The sequence below is a fragment of the Phacochoerus africanus genome, chromosome 9 (genome assembly GCF_016906955.1).
Source record: "Phacochoerus africanus isolate WHEZ1 chromosome 9, ROS_Pafr_v1, whole genome shotgun sequence".
Taxonomy (NCBI): Eukaryota; Metazoa; Chordata; class Mammalia; order Artiodactyla; family Suidae; genus Phacochoerus; species Phacochoerus africanus.
Window position 1 is genome coordinate 125621080 of NC_062552.1, and position 14994 is coordinate 125636073.

The window sequence follows — 14994 nt, forward strand, 5'->3', positions numbered from 1 at the left end:
GGAACCATGAGGTTGCGGGTTTGATCCCTGTCCTCGCTCAGTGGGTTAAGGATCCAGCGTTGCTGCGAGCTGTGGTGGAGGTCGAAGATGCAGCTCAGATCTCGAGTTGCTATGGCTGTGGTGTAGGCCGGCAGCTACAGCTCCGATTGGACCCCCAGCCTGGGAACCTCCACATGCTGTGGGTGCGGCCCTAAAAAGCAGAAAAAAAAAAATTTAGTTGTAATTTACAAAACTAACATATTCCCACGCCAATTTAAACAATTCAGATAGGTATAAAATAACATTAAACCAGGAATTTTCTACACAAATGGATTCTATGTAAAATGCACCTAATTTACAACAAGACTGCTCAGTCATTCTGTTGAGAAACTCCTTTATTTCACGCAGAAGCCTTCATTGTGACAGGTGGCATGCAGCGGTCACCAAGGGCGTCTGGAGAGGCCACAGAACTGGAGGCCCTCAGGGAGCACAGGGTGTGCCCCCAGGGCTCGGCATGGGGCCTGATCAGGGGGACGACACGGGGTGTGACGCCAGGGTGCAGCACCCAGGCCACCGCGAGAGGCTGTCCGCTGAGGAGCTACAAATGCTGTGCAGGCACTCGGCTGTGTCTCGGTCACAGCGGCCGGTGCCCGGTCTCCAGCAGCATGCTCTCCAGGAGCAGCTGGCTGTCGCTGTCCACGTAGGGCTGGTGCAGCCACATGGCCAGGTAGCTCAGGGCGAGGTCGCGGTGTGTGCTGTGCGCCAGCTCCTGCGCCACCACGCGCTTCAGGCTGAGCTCCCTCCCGTACATGTTGGAGAGCCGGCGGGAAACGGCATCTGAAACGAGGGCGCGTCTCCCTGTGACCCGGAGCACCTGCCCCTTTGCAAAGCCAGAGTCGGCAGCAGCGCCAGAAGGAAGGGCTCAGGCTGGGGCAGAGCAGAATCACCAGGACTGTACCCTTCCCACTCAACTTGCAGGAACCTGCAACTTATGTAAGTAGCAGACTCACCTCGAGCTGACCACATTCAATAAACATGTTACATAGGCGATTTTACCCTTTTCTCCCTTATTTAAAAGTGAGTTCTCTGGTGGCTCTGTGGGTTAAGGCTCTGGTGTTGGCATTGCTGTAGTTTTGGTTACAACTGTGGCACAGGTTCAGTCCCTGGCCTGGGAACTTCCACATGCTGTGGACATGGCCAAAAAAAAAAAAAAAAAAAAAGATTTCTGCCTCTGTAGAAAGGCAAAATTCATTCTACCCACTGGCTTTTTTATTGAATCTTTTTTTTGTTTGTTTTTTTAGGGCCACACTCGCTGCACATGGAAATTCCCAGGCTAGGGGTGGAATCGGAGCTACACCCGCCGGCCTACGTGAGAGCAACACCAGATCCTCAACCCACTGAGCAAGCCCAGGGATCGAACCCAAGTCCTCATGGTTACCAGTCAGGTTTGTCACCACTGAGCCATGACGGGAACTCCCCCCACTGGCTTTAAAGGGCTAATGATGGCAACTTACTTCATGGGTCTCCTGAAGTTTAATAGTGTTTGCTGATCGTTAGGTAACTACAGCCCAGAAGAAACGCTCGTCTAAGATCTCCCCACCTCCTTCCCTCCCGGCGGACGCTGCTGAACTGAATTTCAGAGCCTGTCAGCTTCCGAGCGCAGCGGACCCTAAGCGCAATGTCCGCATGGTGTACCCCTGAAAACCGAGGCAGAAAGAGCCACTCACAAAAATGGGCCGTGGGCCACGTGTGAAAGAGCAGGGGCCGTTTTTGCTCCTCCTTGTGGTGGTAATTTTCCAGTTCACAAACGCCCTTGGTAGTTGAAGACAGCTTTTCCATTTTCATCTGTATTTTGGTCTGAAAAGATATTAATTTAGAATATGAGAATATTATTTGAAATCTATGCCAGTCTGTGACTCAATAACTCAAGATTTTAAAGCTAAGAAGTGTTTAGGTCCAGTAATTTATCACCATTAACGCCACGTGCGGTACATTTTCAGGGCGATGGAGGCTGACAGCTGCTCGGATTTCATTAATTGGGTTGCTTCAGGCACAAACCCTGGATCCCTGGAGTTGGAGGAGAAGGCCTGCTGAGTCCCACCTCATTAAGATCCGAACGTCACTGATTTTTTAGCACCAAAGCCTCGGAGGGCGGCAAGGCAGGCTCTGGCTTTCATGGAATGAGAGACAGGAGAGGCAGTAAATGAGCTCGTTTCTCACTCTTTGTGAACCGCCTTTGAGCTTTCTGAAACCCCCTTGAGGCTTGGTTTCCTTGTTTATAAATCAGTAATAATGAAAGGTAGCCCTGCGCCCTTCCCCTGGGAAGGAGGGAAGGACGTGGTGGGAACTTGACACTGACAGGCCACCAAGTGCGCCCGGCTCTGTGCGGCCAGCACGGGTGGGTCTGAGCAAGTGCCCGCTTCTGCGGGGGTCGGGGACCAGGCCAGTGTTTGTGAAGCACCTGGCTGGAGCTATTAAGGGTTTGTTCAGTAGAGCAAATGGGCGAGGTGACTAAGATTTTGGATTTCACTGGCGCAGGTCTGCAGAGACCAAACCCTAAATCCTAAAGCTATAGATTGGCTTTCTGTACCCAGGGGATATACAATGGCCAGAGCATCAAAACCGCAATTCCTTGCGCCTGGTCCCTCAGCCACCCTCCAGTCCCGTCCGAGGTGGCACACCCTGGATGTAGCTGACGTTGATTTTAAAGGACTAGGCTCCTTTGCCACATCTTCTCAGGTTTGATATTTCACTCGGCCCAACCCCAGGAGGTAGGACTTGTCATTTCCGTACTGCAGCTGGGAAAACTCTCAAGGCTGCCGAGCTGGGGAAGCACAAGGCCAGGACTTGATACCACGCCTCCGACCGCATGACACCCTAAGCCCTCTCCTAAGCCCTCTCCTCCCCAATGCCACCTAATGCTAAGAAAACCCGCCAAAGGTCAGGAGGCAAAGAAAATCCTGGCCGCTCGACACTAGGCCAGAGGGGCCAGCTCCTTTCTGGGGTTCATCCATCAGTGATGGCACCAAAGTCACACATGTGCAGTCGTGAAGGGACAGCACCTGACCGTGGCTGCGCCTGCTCTCAGCTCCATGCGGTAACACCTCTCCTCCAGCAGCCAACGCTGCGAAAAGTTCCTCCAGCCTGGGGACCGGCTGCCTCCCTCCCCCACCAACGTCAGACTCATTAAAGACACTTAGAGCCAAGTCTGGGAAAGCCTTCGCTCCAAGGGCTGGAGGGAAATAGGAAAAAGGTATCAATATCCTTATAATAGCAACTTCTGGTTTTAAACCTAAGAATAAGAAATGGTTCCCAAACCACTTTTTTTTTTTTTTTTAAATCACTACCTGCAATTAATCCCAGGCTAGGGATTGAATCAGAGCTGCTGTGAAGACTTATGCTGCAGCTGTGGCAACGCCAGATCTTTAACCCACTGCACCAGGCCGGGGATTGAACCCTCACCACTGCAGCGAACCAAGCTGCTACAGTGGGATTTTTTTTTTTTTGTCTTTTGTCTTTTTGGGCCCTCACCTGTGGCATATGGAGGTTCCCAGGCTAGGGGTCTAATTGAAGCTGTAGCTGCCAGCCTACGCCAGAGCCACAGCAACACCAGATCTGAGCCGCATCTGCAACCTACACCACAGCTCATGGCAACGCCGGATCCTTAACCCACTGAATGAGGCCAGGGGTCAAACCTGCAACCTCACAATTCCTTGTCGGATTCGTTTCCACTGCGCCATGAGGGGAACTCCTGCAGTTGGGTTCTTAACTCACTGCGCCACAGCAGGAGCTCCCCCAAACCACTTTAAATTAGAATAAACTCACTGGAGCGAAGAACCTTTGTGCCTGACAGCCAGCACCCAGATCTCAATTTCTTGGAGAAATGGCTGATTCTAGGAGGGAGGCAGGAAACACACAAATGAGTCCAGAGTATCTTCTTTTTTTTTTTGTCTTTTGTCTTTTTTTTTTGTTGTTGTTGTTGTTGTTGTTATTTCTTGGGCCGCTCCCGCGGCATATGGAGGTTCCCAGGCTAGGGGTTGAATCGGAGCTGTAGCCACCGGCCTACGCCAGAGCCACAGCAACGCGGGATCCGAGCCGCATCTGCAACCTACACCACAGCTCACGGCAACGCCGGATCGTTAACCCACTGAGCAAGGGCAGGGACCGAACCCGCCACCTCATGGTTCCCAGTCGGATTCGTGAACCACTGCGCCACGACGGGAACTCCCAGAGTATCTTCTGATGCCAGAAAGTGTTCAAAGAAACCAACCCAAACCTCACAAGGATGGGGGTATGTCAAAGGGACACCAGGGCACATGGACGCCTCATGACCAAGGTGGGGACAACTGGAGGAATCAAAGCCTCTCCGGGATTGTACCCAGAAATGTGAGTCCATAGAAATAGGTGAATAATTAATAAAGGCGGGGGAGGGGAGACAAATCTCCCTGCAGAGGATTCCAGATAACCCATGTACACACTCAGCCCTTGAGGAGGGGCGGTGACGCCCCAGCTCTCAGGGGTGGGCTGCATGGCAGCTTCTTTCCAGAGGTCAGCGTGCAAAGTGGGGAAAGTGTCGCTTGACAGCGGGGACATCTGACAGACACACGTGAGCAGGTGATGCTGACAGGTGTCGCGTTGACAGCGGGCCCTTGCTATGGTGTGGAGGCTCACCATCGTGAGGCGTGCCTCGGGATCTTCCTCTGAAAACCCACAACCCCAGTTGTATCATGAGAAAAACATCAAATAAATCCCAACTGGGAGACAACATATGCAATGCCTGACCAGTCCTGCTCAAAGTCATGAAAAACAAGGAAAGTTGGGGAAACTGTCAGAGTCAAGAGGAGCCTAAGGAGGCATGGAGACTAAATTCACTGTGCTCTCCTGGATGGGCTCCTGGGACAGAAAGAGGACATAAGGGGACACAGAGGGAAGTCTGAATAAACTACACCTGTAGTTAATAGCAATGTATCAGTATCAGTGTATTGATGAGTGAACATTTGACTGTAATGTGTGAAACACAGTAATGTGTGAAAGCAGGTGCAGGTGTGGCTGGATCAAGGGGATTCCCTGCACTATCGGCTCAGTCCTGTAAATCTAAAACTGGCCTAAAAATAAATGCCGCTAATGTAAAAATACAGAAGTTCCCTGTGGGTCAGGGAGACTACAGTGACCACCCCTGCCCAAAGTGTGGGATGTACAGGGGTGGGGGCGTGTTTAGGAGGCCCCGGCCACCCCGTCAGTGACCCTGAGCCACGAAGTGAGATGCTGCTTCCTGCCTCGTTCCTTATCTTCCTGTCCTGGTCACCAGCACGCCTCTCCACCTCCCTAACACTTGCCTTTTTGCAAAATAGTACTTCCCTTTTAGGAGAGAGGGAGTAAGCCCCACGCTCAGACTTTGACAGGGAAGTATTCAGCTCACATTTTTTTTTTTTTTGGCTTTTTAGGGCTGCACCCAAGGCATATGGAAGATCCCAGGCTATAGCTCCCAACCTACTCCACGGCCACAGCAACATGGGGTATGAGCCTCATCTGTGACCTACACCAGAGCTCACAGCATGCTGGATCCTTAACCCACTCAGTGAGTCCAGGGATTGAACCTGCATTGCCATGGATACTAGTCGGATTTGTTTCCACTGAGCCACAATGGGAACTCCTTTGACAATGTAGTTTTGACTGAACTATAGAAAAAGGTGAAGTAAATAAGAGTATGGGATATGATACAAATTGTACAGAAGGTATAAGAATGAAGAGTTCCCTCGTGGCTCAGTAGGTTAAAGACCTACTGTTGTGGCACAGGTTTGATCCCTGTCCTGGGAACTTCCACATGCCGGAGGCACAGCAACCCCCCCACCAAAAAACCCCCAAACTGGAGTTCCCGTCGTGGCTCAGTGGTTAATGAATCCAACTAGGAACCATGAGGTTGCAGGTTCAATCCCTGGCCTCGCTCAGTGGGTTAAGGATCCAGTGTGGCCGTGAGCTGTGGTGTAGGTCGCAGACACGGCTTGGATCCCGTGTTGCTGTGACTGTGGCGTACGCTGGAGGCTACAGCTCTGGATGGACCCCTAGCCTGGGAACCTCCATATGCAAGGGGTGCGGCCCTAGAAAAGACAAAAAAGGAGTTCCTGTCGTGGCGCAGTGGTTAACGAATCCGACTAGGAACCATGAGGTTGCAGGTTCAATCCCTGGCCTTGCTCAGTGGGTTAAGGATCTGGCGTTGCCGTGAGCTGTGGTGTAGGTTGTAGACGTGGCTCAGATCTGGCACTGGCCAGCAGCTACAGCTCCGATTAGACCCCTAGCCTGGGACCTCCATCTGCCACAGGAGCAGCCCTAGACAAGGCAAAAAAGACACACACCAAAAAACCCAAAAAAACAAAACCAAACCCCCAAAACATAATTAAATGGGTTAATTTGGGAAAAAACAAACAGAATACATATGGTCAGTTTCCAATTGGTTATTCTGGAAATTTCATTGATTATTCTGCTTGTGTTAATTCCCTACTGGTCCAGAAGTCTAGGTCTGGAACGCAGTACTGAAGACACAGCTGTGAACATGGAGCTAAAATGAAGAAACCGCAAAGCCCACAGGCCTCATCCTCCAGCCTTTGCTCGTAGGGCTTCAGATGAAGTTACTCCGGCCTATCTTGTTACTTGCGTGAGCACCAGCGGGAGGAGGCTGGGCAGTGGGCAAGTGCTTATCCTGGTGCAACCTGGAGGCACAGCAGACAGAAAACAAACATCCCCAAACATCGTACTATTCTGAAGACAGTACTGCATTTCAAACACAAAGAAAAGCCTAAATCACCAAAAGGTCCTCAAGGCACCATTTATCTCCTCATTTTAATGTTTCAGAAACCACTACATCTTATAACCCTGTGGTATCTAAAAGGGCAGCGCTGGAGTTCCCATTGTGGCTCAGGGGTAACCAACCCGACTGGTGTCCATGAGGATGTGGGTTCGATCCCTGGCCTTGCTCAGTGGGTTGAGGATCCTGCGTTGCTGGGGCTGTGGTGTAGGCAGGCAGCTGTAGCTCTGATTTGACCCCTAGTCTGGGAACTTCTATATGCCGCGGTGTGGCCCTAAAAAAATATAAAATAAAAAATAAAAGGCCAGTGCTTCTTTCCTGAAAAATTATTGTTTTAAAGCTATAGACTGCCTTATAATGGGTGGAATCCTACCTTTGAGTAAGTGACATCTTGATATGTTCTATTTAAAAAGGGAAGGCAGCTGGTGACGCATCAGGAACATTTCCATGATAAAAGGTTAAAATACAGACTTTCAATGTCTGTAGGAAAGCTTCAGCTGTCTCAGTTCAAAAACATGCAAAAGCTCATCCCGTGTCTGGCAAAGAGATGAGGTGGTAGGTGCACGTGTGGGGCCTGTATGGTGGGTACTGCCATCCAGCCCTCAGCTCGTTAAACATTTAAGAGTATCTCTTATGTGCAAGATCTCAGGGCAAATCCAGCTCAAAGCTTATTTTTGTGTGCCCCTCAAGCTAAAAAAGGGTTTTACATTTTTAGGAGATTGAAAAAAAAATAAAAAGAATATTTTCTGACACGTGAAATTTACTTGAAATTCAAATTTCGTCATCCATAAATAGAGTTTTTACCAGAACACAGCCGCAGCCACTCGCCCAATATTGTCACTGAGTGGTGGTGAGAGAGCTGGCAGGGCCCACAAAAGCCTAAGGGGGCTGGAGCCCTGGAAGTGGGTGAAACCGCCCTGAAAACATGCAGGACAGAAGGAACGAAGGGCCAGCACAGCATCTCGGGAAACAGGATTCATGGGACACGTAGAGGGGGCGAGACCAACGGGGGAGGGTGAGGAGGGAGAGACAAAAGCGAGGCGAAGGAAGGGGCAGTCCCCGGCGGGGAATGCTGCCGGCGCCGGGGCAAAGCCTGCCTCAGGATTCCGGGACAGCGAGCCCAGGCTGGGGACCTCCGGACCTTACCAGACCATCCAGGGTGGCCTGCAGCTCCTCACACAGCATCTCCAGCTCCCTGCTGTATTCCGGGTGCATCTTCTCTGCATTCTCAGAAGCCAGGCTGCTGCTCTCCAGTTCTGTCTCATCTTTGCTCCTGGACCAAATGGAAAAGAGTGGAAACAAAACACACTTGGTGAGCTCGCTGCAGTTCATGAGGATAAAGCCCAGAAAACTCAATACCCATATAATTATGCCATCATGGGCTTTTTCTGTAGGTGTCACTTCAGTCATAATGTCTACATGTTATTTTCATGTACAATGGACATGTCCAACCGCTACTCAATTCTGCACTAGAGTCAGTCAGTTCGATCGAGCCTGTGGCATTCTCGGTAAGACACAGACCGTCTTCTCAGAGTTCACCCGTGTCGAATGTGTTTGGTAAAACTGACGGCTGTGACCACAGTGCATGAAATTCACCTACTGGGGCCACAGTCAACATTTAAGGAGAAAAATTAAACATTAAAATAGAATAGCTGGAGTTCCCTGGTGGCCTGGCAGGTGAAGGATCTGGTGTCACTGCAGTGGCTCGGGTTGCTGCTGTGGGGTGGGAACTTAACATGCCACAGGTGTGGCCAAAAAAATAAACAAAAATGAAATAGAATAGAAAACATCAGCAAGGGTAAGAACTGTTCCACGGACCTTGCTGAGCAGAGAGCCGATGTGCAGGCTGTGTTTGAGGGAACGGGTGAGAGCCCGGGGCCAAGGCCAGAAAGTTAAGATGCCAGACTCTGGCTCGTAGACAAGGATATACACATATATAACTACAACTTTGAGAAATTCAAAATACACGTATATAGAAAAGAATACTAGAGCAAATCTTCCAATTAGAGTTGGCAACTGCTGACAGTTTTTTCCCACAATTCCTTTGTCTTTTCAGGGCCACACCTGCAGTATATGGAGGTTCCCAGGCTAGGGGTCCAATGGAAGCTGTAGCTGCCGGCCTACACCACAGCCACAGCAACGCCAGATCCGAGCTGTGTCTGTGACCTACACCACAGCTCATGGCAGGGCCGGATCCTTAACCCACTGAGTGAGGCCAGGGATCGAAACCGCATCCTCACGGATACTGGTCAGATTCATTTCTGCTGCACCACAACGGGAACTCCCCCACGCCATTTTTAGAACAATCTGTGGTATAATTCTGTGTTTAATGTACACACAGATTGCACGTGTCATCTACCACTTGCTTTTCTGTTTCATTTAACTGAATTTATCCATGTTGCTGGAGACTATGAGTCCCACCCTAAAAGACTCCCATGAAACGCCTGCCCAATCACTGAGGGTGAAGCGTGCAGAGCATCCTCTGAGTGTACTTACAATAAACTGATTTTCATGTTGGCAATGTTATTTGCAATAGCAAAACCTCTGTCATTGAGGGCTTCCCATTTCAGGATTAAATTATGCCAATCGGCTGCATTGTCCTTAATTTTTCTTGCACTGACAGATAAGACAGGTTTTCTGGGTGTTGGGCTTCCAAGAGTCTTTGCTGATAGGGAGTAAAAGAAACATAATGTTAGGAAATTCATGATCAGAGCTGGGGGCAGATGTTCTTGTAACTCAAAACAGTAAAACTATCTGAAACACAACATCAACTGGACCAATCATGTTGTGGAAATGATAAAGTGTGGATGAATGTGAAAGTTCCTGGAAGAAGACAAAACAGAACTGTTTTTTTACATTTTAAGTCTCACCAGATATAGCTGAATCCTCTGGAAGCCTCATGGCTCCTAAAGTTCCGCCCTGAGTGCTCTGACCACTTGCAAATTGGGAAGGAGGCAGAGCAGTGACTTTTTGCTAAAACTCTCTGATACCCCTGCCCTGCTTGCTTGCATTCTCCAGTCTCAGGCATTTTGATACCTTAGGCTTGCTCAGAGCTCTGTGGCTCATCAGCGCTCAACATTCCAACACACTGACCATGGAGTTCCCGTCGTGGCGCAGTGGTTAACGAATCCGACTAGGAACCATGAGGTTGCGGGTTCGGTCCCTGCCCTTGCTCAGTGGGTTAACGATCCGGCGTTGCCGTGAGCTGTGGTGTAGGTTGCAGACGCGGCTCGGATCCTGCGTTGCTGTGGCTCTGGTGTAGGCCGGTGGCTACAGCTCCGATTCGACCCCTAGCCTGGGAACCTCCATATGCCGCGGAAGCGGCCCAAAGAAATAGCAAAAAGACCAAAAAAAAAAAAAAATACCAACACACTGACCGGGCCGGACCTGAGATGCAGTGATGATCTCCGTGCTTAGAACTCAGGACCTGGCTCCCTCTCAGCTTCAGTGCCCATCTTAACCCCCACCCTGAACCCCCGCAATCTCTAGCTAAGAGCAACTACTGGCAACTTTTTTTTTTTTTTTTTTTAGCTTTTTAGGGCTGCACCTGTAGCATATGGAAGTTTCCAGGCTAGGGGTCCAACTGGAGCTGCAGCTGCTAGCCTACACTACAGCCACAGCAACATCAGAACCAAGCCGAGTCTGCAACCTATACCACAGCTTATGGCAAGGCCAGATCCTTAACCCAATGATCGAGGCCAGGGATTGAACCCGCAACCTCATGGTTCCTAGTTGGATTTGTTTCCACTGCGCCATGATGGGAACTCCTACTGGCAACTCTGAAGTTGAGTCACCCACCCACTGGCTCTTGCATATGTAGTTCTCTCTGCTAGAAAGCTTCTTCCTTCCTCTGGCTAAGGCTGCCCAAACCCCAGGACTCACCCAGGTCCCAGCTCCTGCGGGAAGCAACCCCCAGACCACAATAAGCCAACTCAGGCTGTTTGGGCACCCCCCCCACCTCCCCGGGCCCTCCTTTGCCTCGAATCCCCTCCACTTGGAATCCTTCAAAAGTGTTTCATGGCCCACAGGATAAGGTCCAGATTCTGAGAGAGGCCACTTACGGAATCCAGGACACACAATGGCGATACAGTTTATATAGTTTGGAGTCTAGACTCTGAAGACCATACAGACTGGGTTTAAATACCTGCTCTGTCACAGCCAGCTGTGCAATCTTGGGTAAGTTAGTTAACCCCTCAGAGCCTCAAAGTACCCATCTGTAAAGTGGGGGTAAAACAGATCTACTACATAGAGCTGTTGCAATGATTAAATAATATATTTAAGCTGTGAGGGTCTGACGTGCAGCAAGTACCCAACACAGCATGTGTTATCACAAGGGCCTCTCCAGTGTGGTTTTTCCACCACCACCAAGCAATAAACTCAATTCTGACACCAGCTACCTGGAGATGGCATCCCACAAGCTAATTGCTCAGTCCTACCAGACTCTTACCCTCTCTCTCCATGTCAGCGGCCAGACCTAGGTCCAGGTTGTCACCTGTGCTTCTGACCTACTAGAAATCTCTGATAGATCGGAGGTTCCAAAGATAGCCCCCCCCCCCCAAGGTTTTATTAATTTGCTAGAGTGGCTCACAGAGAACTCAGGAAAATATTTTACCTATTAGATTACTAGGGCCAGACAGAGAGGTGCTTAGGGCAAGATATGCAGGAAGGGGTACAGCACTCTCTAATCACATGATTGGTTCCCCTGACAACCAGCCCCCATCCTTACCTAGGTTCCCCTTTTAAACATCATATTGATATTAAGAGGGTTGGAATTTTCAGTCCCCCCACCCCCGACCCCCATTTCCAATAAGGGAAGAGAGGCTGGAGGTTGAATCAGTCATAAGTGGTAAATAATTTAATCGACCCTCTTTATGGAATGAAGCCTCCATCAAAACCCAAAAGCAAAGAGTTCCGGGAGCTGCCAGCTTGGTGAACAGGTGGGGATTCAGGGAGATCAGCACTTGGAGAGAGCCTGGAAGCTCTATATCCAGTATCTACAGTTACTCATTCACTCCTTATTTATACAACTAACCCAGCTTTTGCTGAGTGCCTACATCATGCCAGGCATGGGGAATGAGGCGATTGAACTTGGTAGACCAGGGCCATTTTCACAGAACTTACTTTCCAGAGAGGAGATGGATAACAACTAGATGGTCAGCATCAGTTTAGACCATAAACCCTACAGAATAAAACAGGGTCCTGTGTTAGGGTGAACCCCCGAGAGACTGTCATTTAGGCCGCAATCTGAATGATGAGAAGTCAACAGCTTGGGCCCTAATGTGAGAATGAGCTTGGTGAGTGTAAAAAAAGAAAAGGACCAGGGCGGTTAGAATGAGAGGGAGAGAGGGGAAATAGTAGGTGAGCAGGCAGCCAGGCAGCTAGACCCTTACACGCCAAAAAAATAAGTCTGGGTTTATTCCAAGTCATGGAAAGCCAGCAGCAAGCCTTGAGCAGGGAAATGACGTGATCTAATGTCGGTTTTTAGAAAGTCACTTCCACCAGAAGTCTTTCTGGATTCCCAGGTTGGGTTAGGACTCATTGCACGAAATACCTGGAATACCCTGTACTTAACTTGGCATCACAACACTCATCAGTGCAGCGTATCTTTTTGTTTAATGTCTAGCATCTTCCTCACTAGAATGTGAATTCCGTCGGAGTACCGACTAAGCTCCAACCAAAACACTCACGCCCCGCCCGCTGGGGAAACTGGCCCTTCTCACGCACCTTCCATGCCATCCGCAGGGATCCCAGGAAAGAGACCCCCGAGCCCCGCCCACGTCCGCCGGAAGTGCTCGACGCCACTTCCGCCCCGCCTGCCGCCTCCTGCTCCTCTGCCGCTCTAGCCAGCGGCGGAGCCGCCTGCCGCTCGACGGTGCGGGCCCCGTTGCCCTGGAAACGGGCTCCCGGCAGTCCCCGCGGCCCGGAGTCCATCCCCGCCTCCTCCGGCCCGGCTGGGCCGACGAGTCTGGAGGGGCCGCCGCGGGAGGTGAGTCCCGCGACGCCGCCTGACCCCGCCGCCCAGCCCCGCGCCCCTCCCTCGGCCTCCCGGTCGCCCCTGTAGCACCTCAGGGTCGCACTGCCCCCTTTCCCGGCCCCCGTCTCGCCCGCGCCCGGTGGCCGAATGCCCTGGCACACGAAGCGCCGGGCTGGCTGCCTGGCAGAAGCGGAGGTCTGCCCAGGGGAGCGGTGGTCGCCCATCCCTCCGGGGCGCCCCGGCCCGCCGACACCTCCCGCGAGCCCTCCGCCCCGCGCGCCGCGGCTGCACTCGCTCCTCCCTCTCCGCCGTCCCTTCCCTCTGCCGCACCCTGGTCTCCCTTCTGCCCCGAGGCCCCGAGCTCCGCGGTCTTGGGACTGACGTGGCGCCTGTCCCCCGACCCTCAGCCCGCGTCCCTTCATCCGCACCCCTCCCGCGTCCGGCCAGGCCTTGGCACATACCCATAGCACAGAGGTGCTCAGGAGCTGTTGGTTAAGTGGGTGAATGGACGACTCCTCTCTCAGTCCTGCTTTAAGGCCTCAGGCAGAATAGTTAGTGCAGGTTAAAGAGTGGGGTACCCTGGAGTCAGACCCGGGTCACAGCGCTGCCCCCTCCTAGCTGTGCGCTCGGGGTAAGTGATGTCTCCCTAAACTTCTCTTGCATCATCAGCGAAATGGGGCTGGTAATAGTTTCTCGCTCTGGCTTGGTGGGAGGATGAAATGGGTCGGTGCTTGGGAGTTGCTGGGCACGGCGCCTGGCACGCGCGGTACATTTCAGTGAACGCCGCCCACGTACTGTACTTGCATTTCTCCTCCCTGCTCCCCGTTCTTCCTCACCTTTTCGTCGCGACTCAGGAATTTCATTTTGTTCTCTTGCTTCTGTTAACATTTGTTTGGCAGAGTGTGGGCTGCTAACCTGGGCGCACACCTGTCTGCTGGCGTGACGAGTTGCACTGGGAATGGACTTCCACCTTGTAGCCAAGGTCTTGGAGACTTTAAGGAGAGGAGCTCTGGAAATCCCCAGGCCCACATCCCAGCATGGGCCGAATCTGGGAATAAAATCACTGCAGCCCTTGTGGTCACTCGTGACTCCTGGTCTCCTAAGCTGCAGCATTTTTTTGTACTTCTTCTCACCCATCTACAATGTACTTTGATGGCCTCTGAAACTGGCTTTTTTTTTTTTTTTTTGCATAGTTCACTCAGCAGGTGGTTCTTTGGGGTCTACTGTATGTCAGCCACAGTACCAGCTTCTGGGGATGCTGTGATGGACCAGGCAGACCCAGTCCCTGCCCTAGGGAGTTTTCAGACTTGAGAGCCAGCAGGCCTAGGTTCAAGGGGTGCTCTCCCTGCGTTTTGGAGACTGCCTTGGAGACTGGTGTCAGCAAGGCTGATCCTTTTCTGGAGGAGCGACCAGAAAGTAGCGTTTGTTAGGTGTAAGTTATTTTGTAGTCACGTTGTCTTCCTCAATTCAAGAGTGGCTCCCGCTGGATTTGTTTTCAGTTTTCTCTTAGAGAAATTACACTTCAAGTTTGAGGAAGGTCTCATTTCTTATTAGCTTCTGTGTCGTTTGGGCAAAATGGCTTCTGGAACTCAGTGGGGGAAGGGAAGGAAGCAGACGTCAGGCTGAGTAGTTGCGAGAACTTAGAAAAGTGAAGAACGGAGTGGGGAACAGATACACACGCCATGAACACAAGCTTTGGAGTCAAGCATGGAAAGATTTCTGGGTGCAGTGAAAGCCCAGGAGTTTGGTTGAATCCAGAAGGAGTGGCCAATGGCTCTGAGCTGCTGAAGTAGAAGTGAACTGTCATTCCAAGTGTGTGTTCAGTTTTAAGTGACTGTACTCTTGGGACCTGGACATAAGAGAGGGGTGAATTTTTGCTTAATGACAGATGTAACTGCGGTGGTGTGGTTTTAGAGTTTGTCCTGTCACACTCGGGGAATGCTGGCACAGTGTTGTGAGAGAGAGTCATTCAACAAACACATGTTGAGCATTGATTTTCGCACACGCCCTCTGGTCCCCTGAAGCACAGCACATTTATAGACCCAGAAGCCACGGAAGGAGAGAGAAAACAAATCACAATGGTGCCGAGTGACGACTGGCCCCGGCCTTCAGTGAAAGCAGAGGAAGACCAACCAAGTGTCGGGGAGCCTTGAAGGCTTCTGGGAGAACTAGTTCGTGCCCAGTGTGGTGGGGGGTGGGGAGGGAGGAAAGGACTTTGCAGAGACATACAGATCGTGGT

The 14994-nt window shown here is 51.2% G+C and overlaps 2 protein-coding genes across 5 annotated transcripts in view; one reads left to right on the plus strand and one right to left on the minus strand.

The window, feature by feature from the left end:
• Window positions 1–356: 356 nt before the first annotated feature.
• On the minus strand, window positions 357–13421 carry CINP (cyclin dependent kinase 2 interacting protein). Of its 2 annotated transcripts, none has more exons than XM_047795870.1 (5): window positions 13217–13421; window positions 9278–9446; window positions 7928–8054; window positions 1707–1836; window positions 357–816 (listed from the first exon to the last, which is right to left on the minus strand). In XM_047795870.1, exons 1-5 carry the CDS (start codon window positions 13218–13220, stop codon window positions 614–616), a joined length of 633 nt encoding a protein of 210 aa, XP_047651826.1. In that variant the 5' UTR covers window positions 13221–13421; the 3' UTR covers window positions 357–613. The 2 variants fall into 2 exon arrangements, with proteins under 2 accessions (XP_047651826.1, XP_047651825.1); XM_047795869.1 differs by lacking the exon at window positions 13217–13421 and adding an exon at window positions 12506–12561.
• The window catches only part of TECPR2 (tectonin beta-propeller repeat containing 2), a 102831-nt gene continuing 100470 nt past the window's right edge, over window positions 12634–14994 (plus strand). For 2 of the 3 annotated variants that reach the window (XM_047795861.1, XM_047795863.1), the window contains exon 1: window positions 12634–12767. The gene's annotated coding sequence lies outside the window, so the exon portion shown is untranslated. The remainder of the gene's footprint in view (window positions 12768–14994) is intronic. The other variant, XM_047795862.1, reaches the window with a different exon arrangement.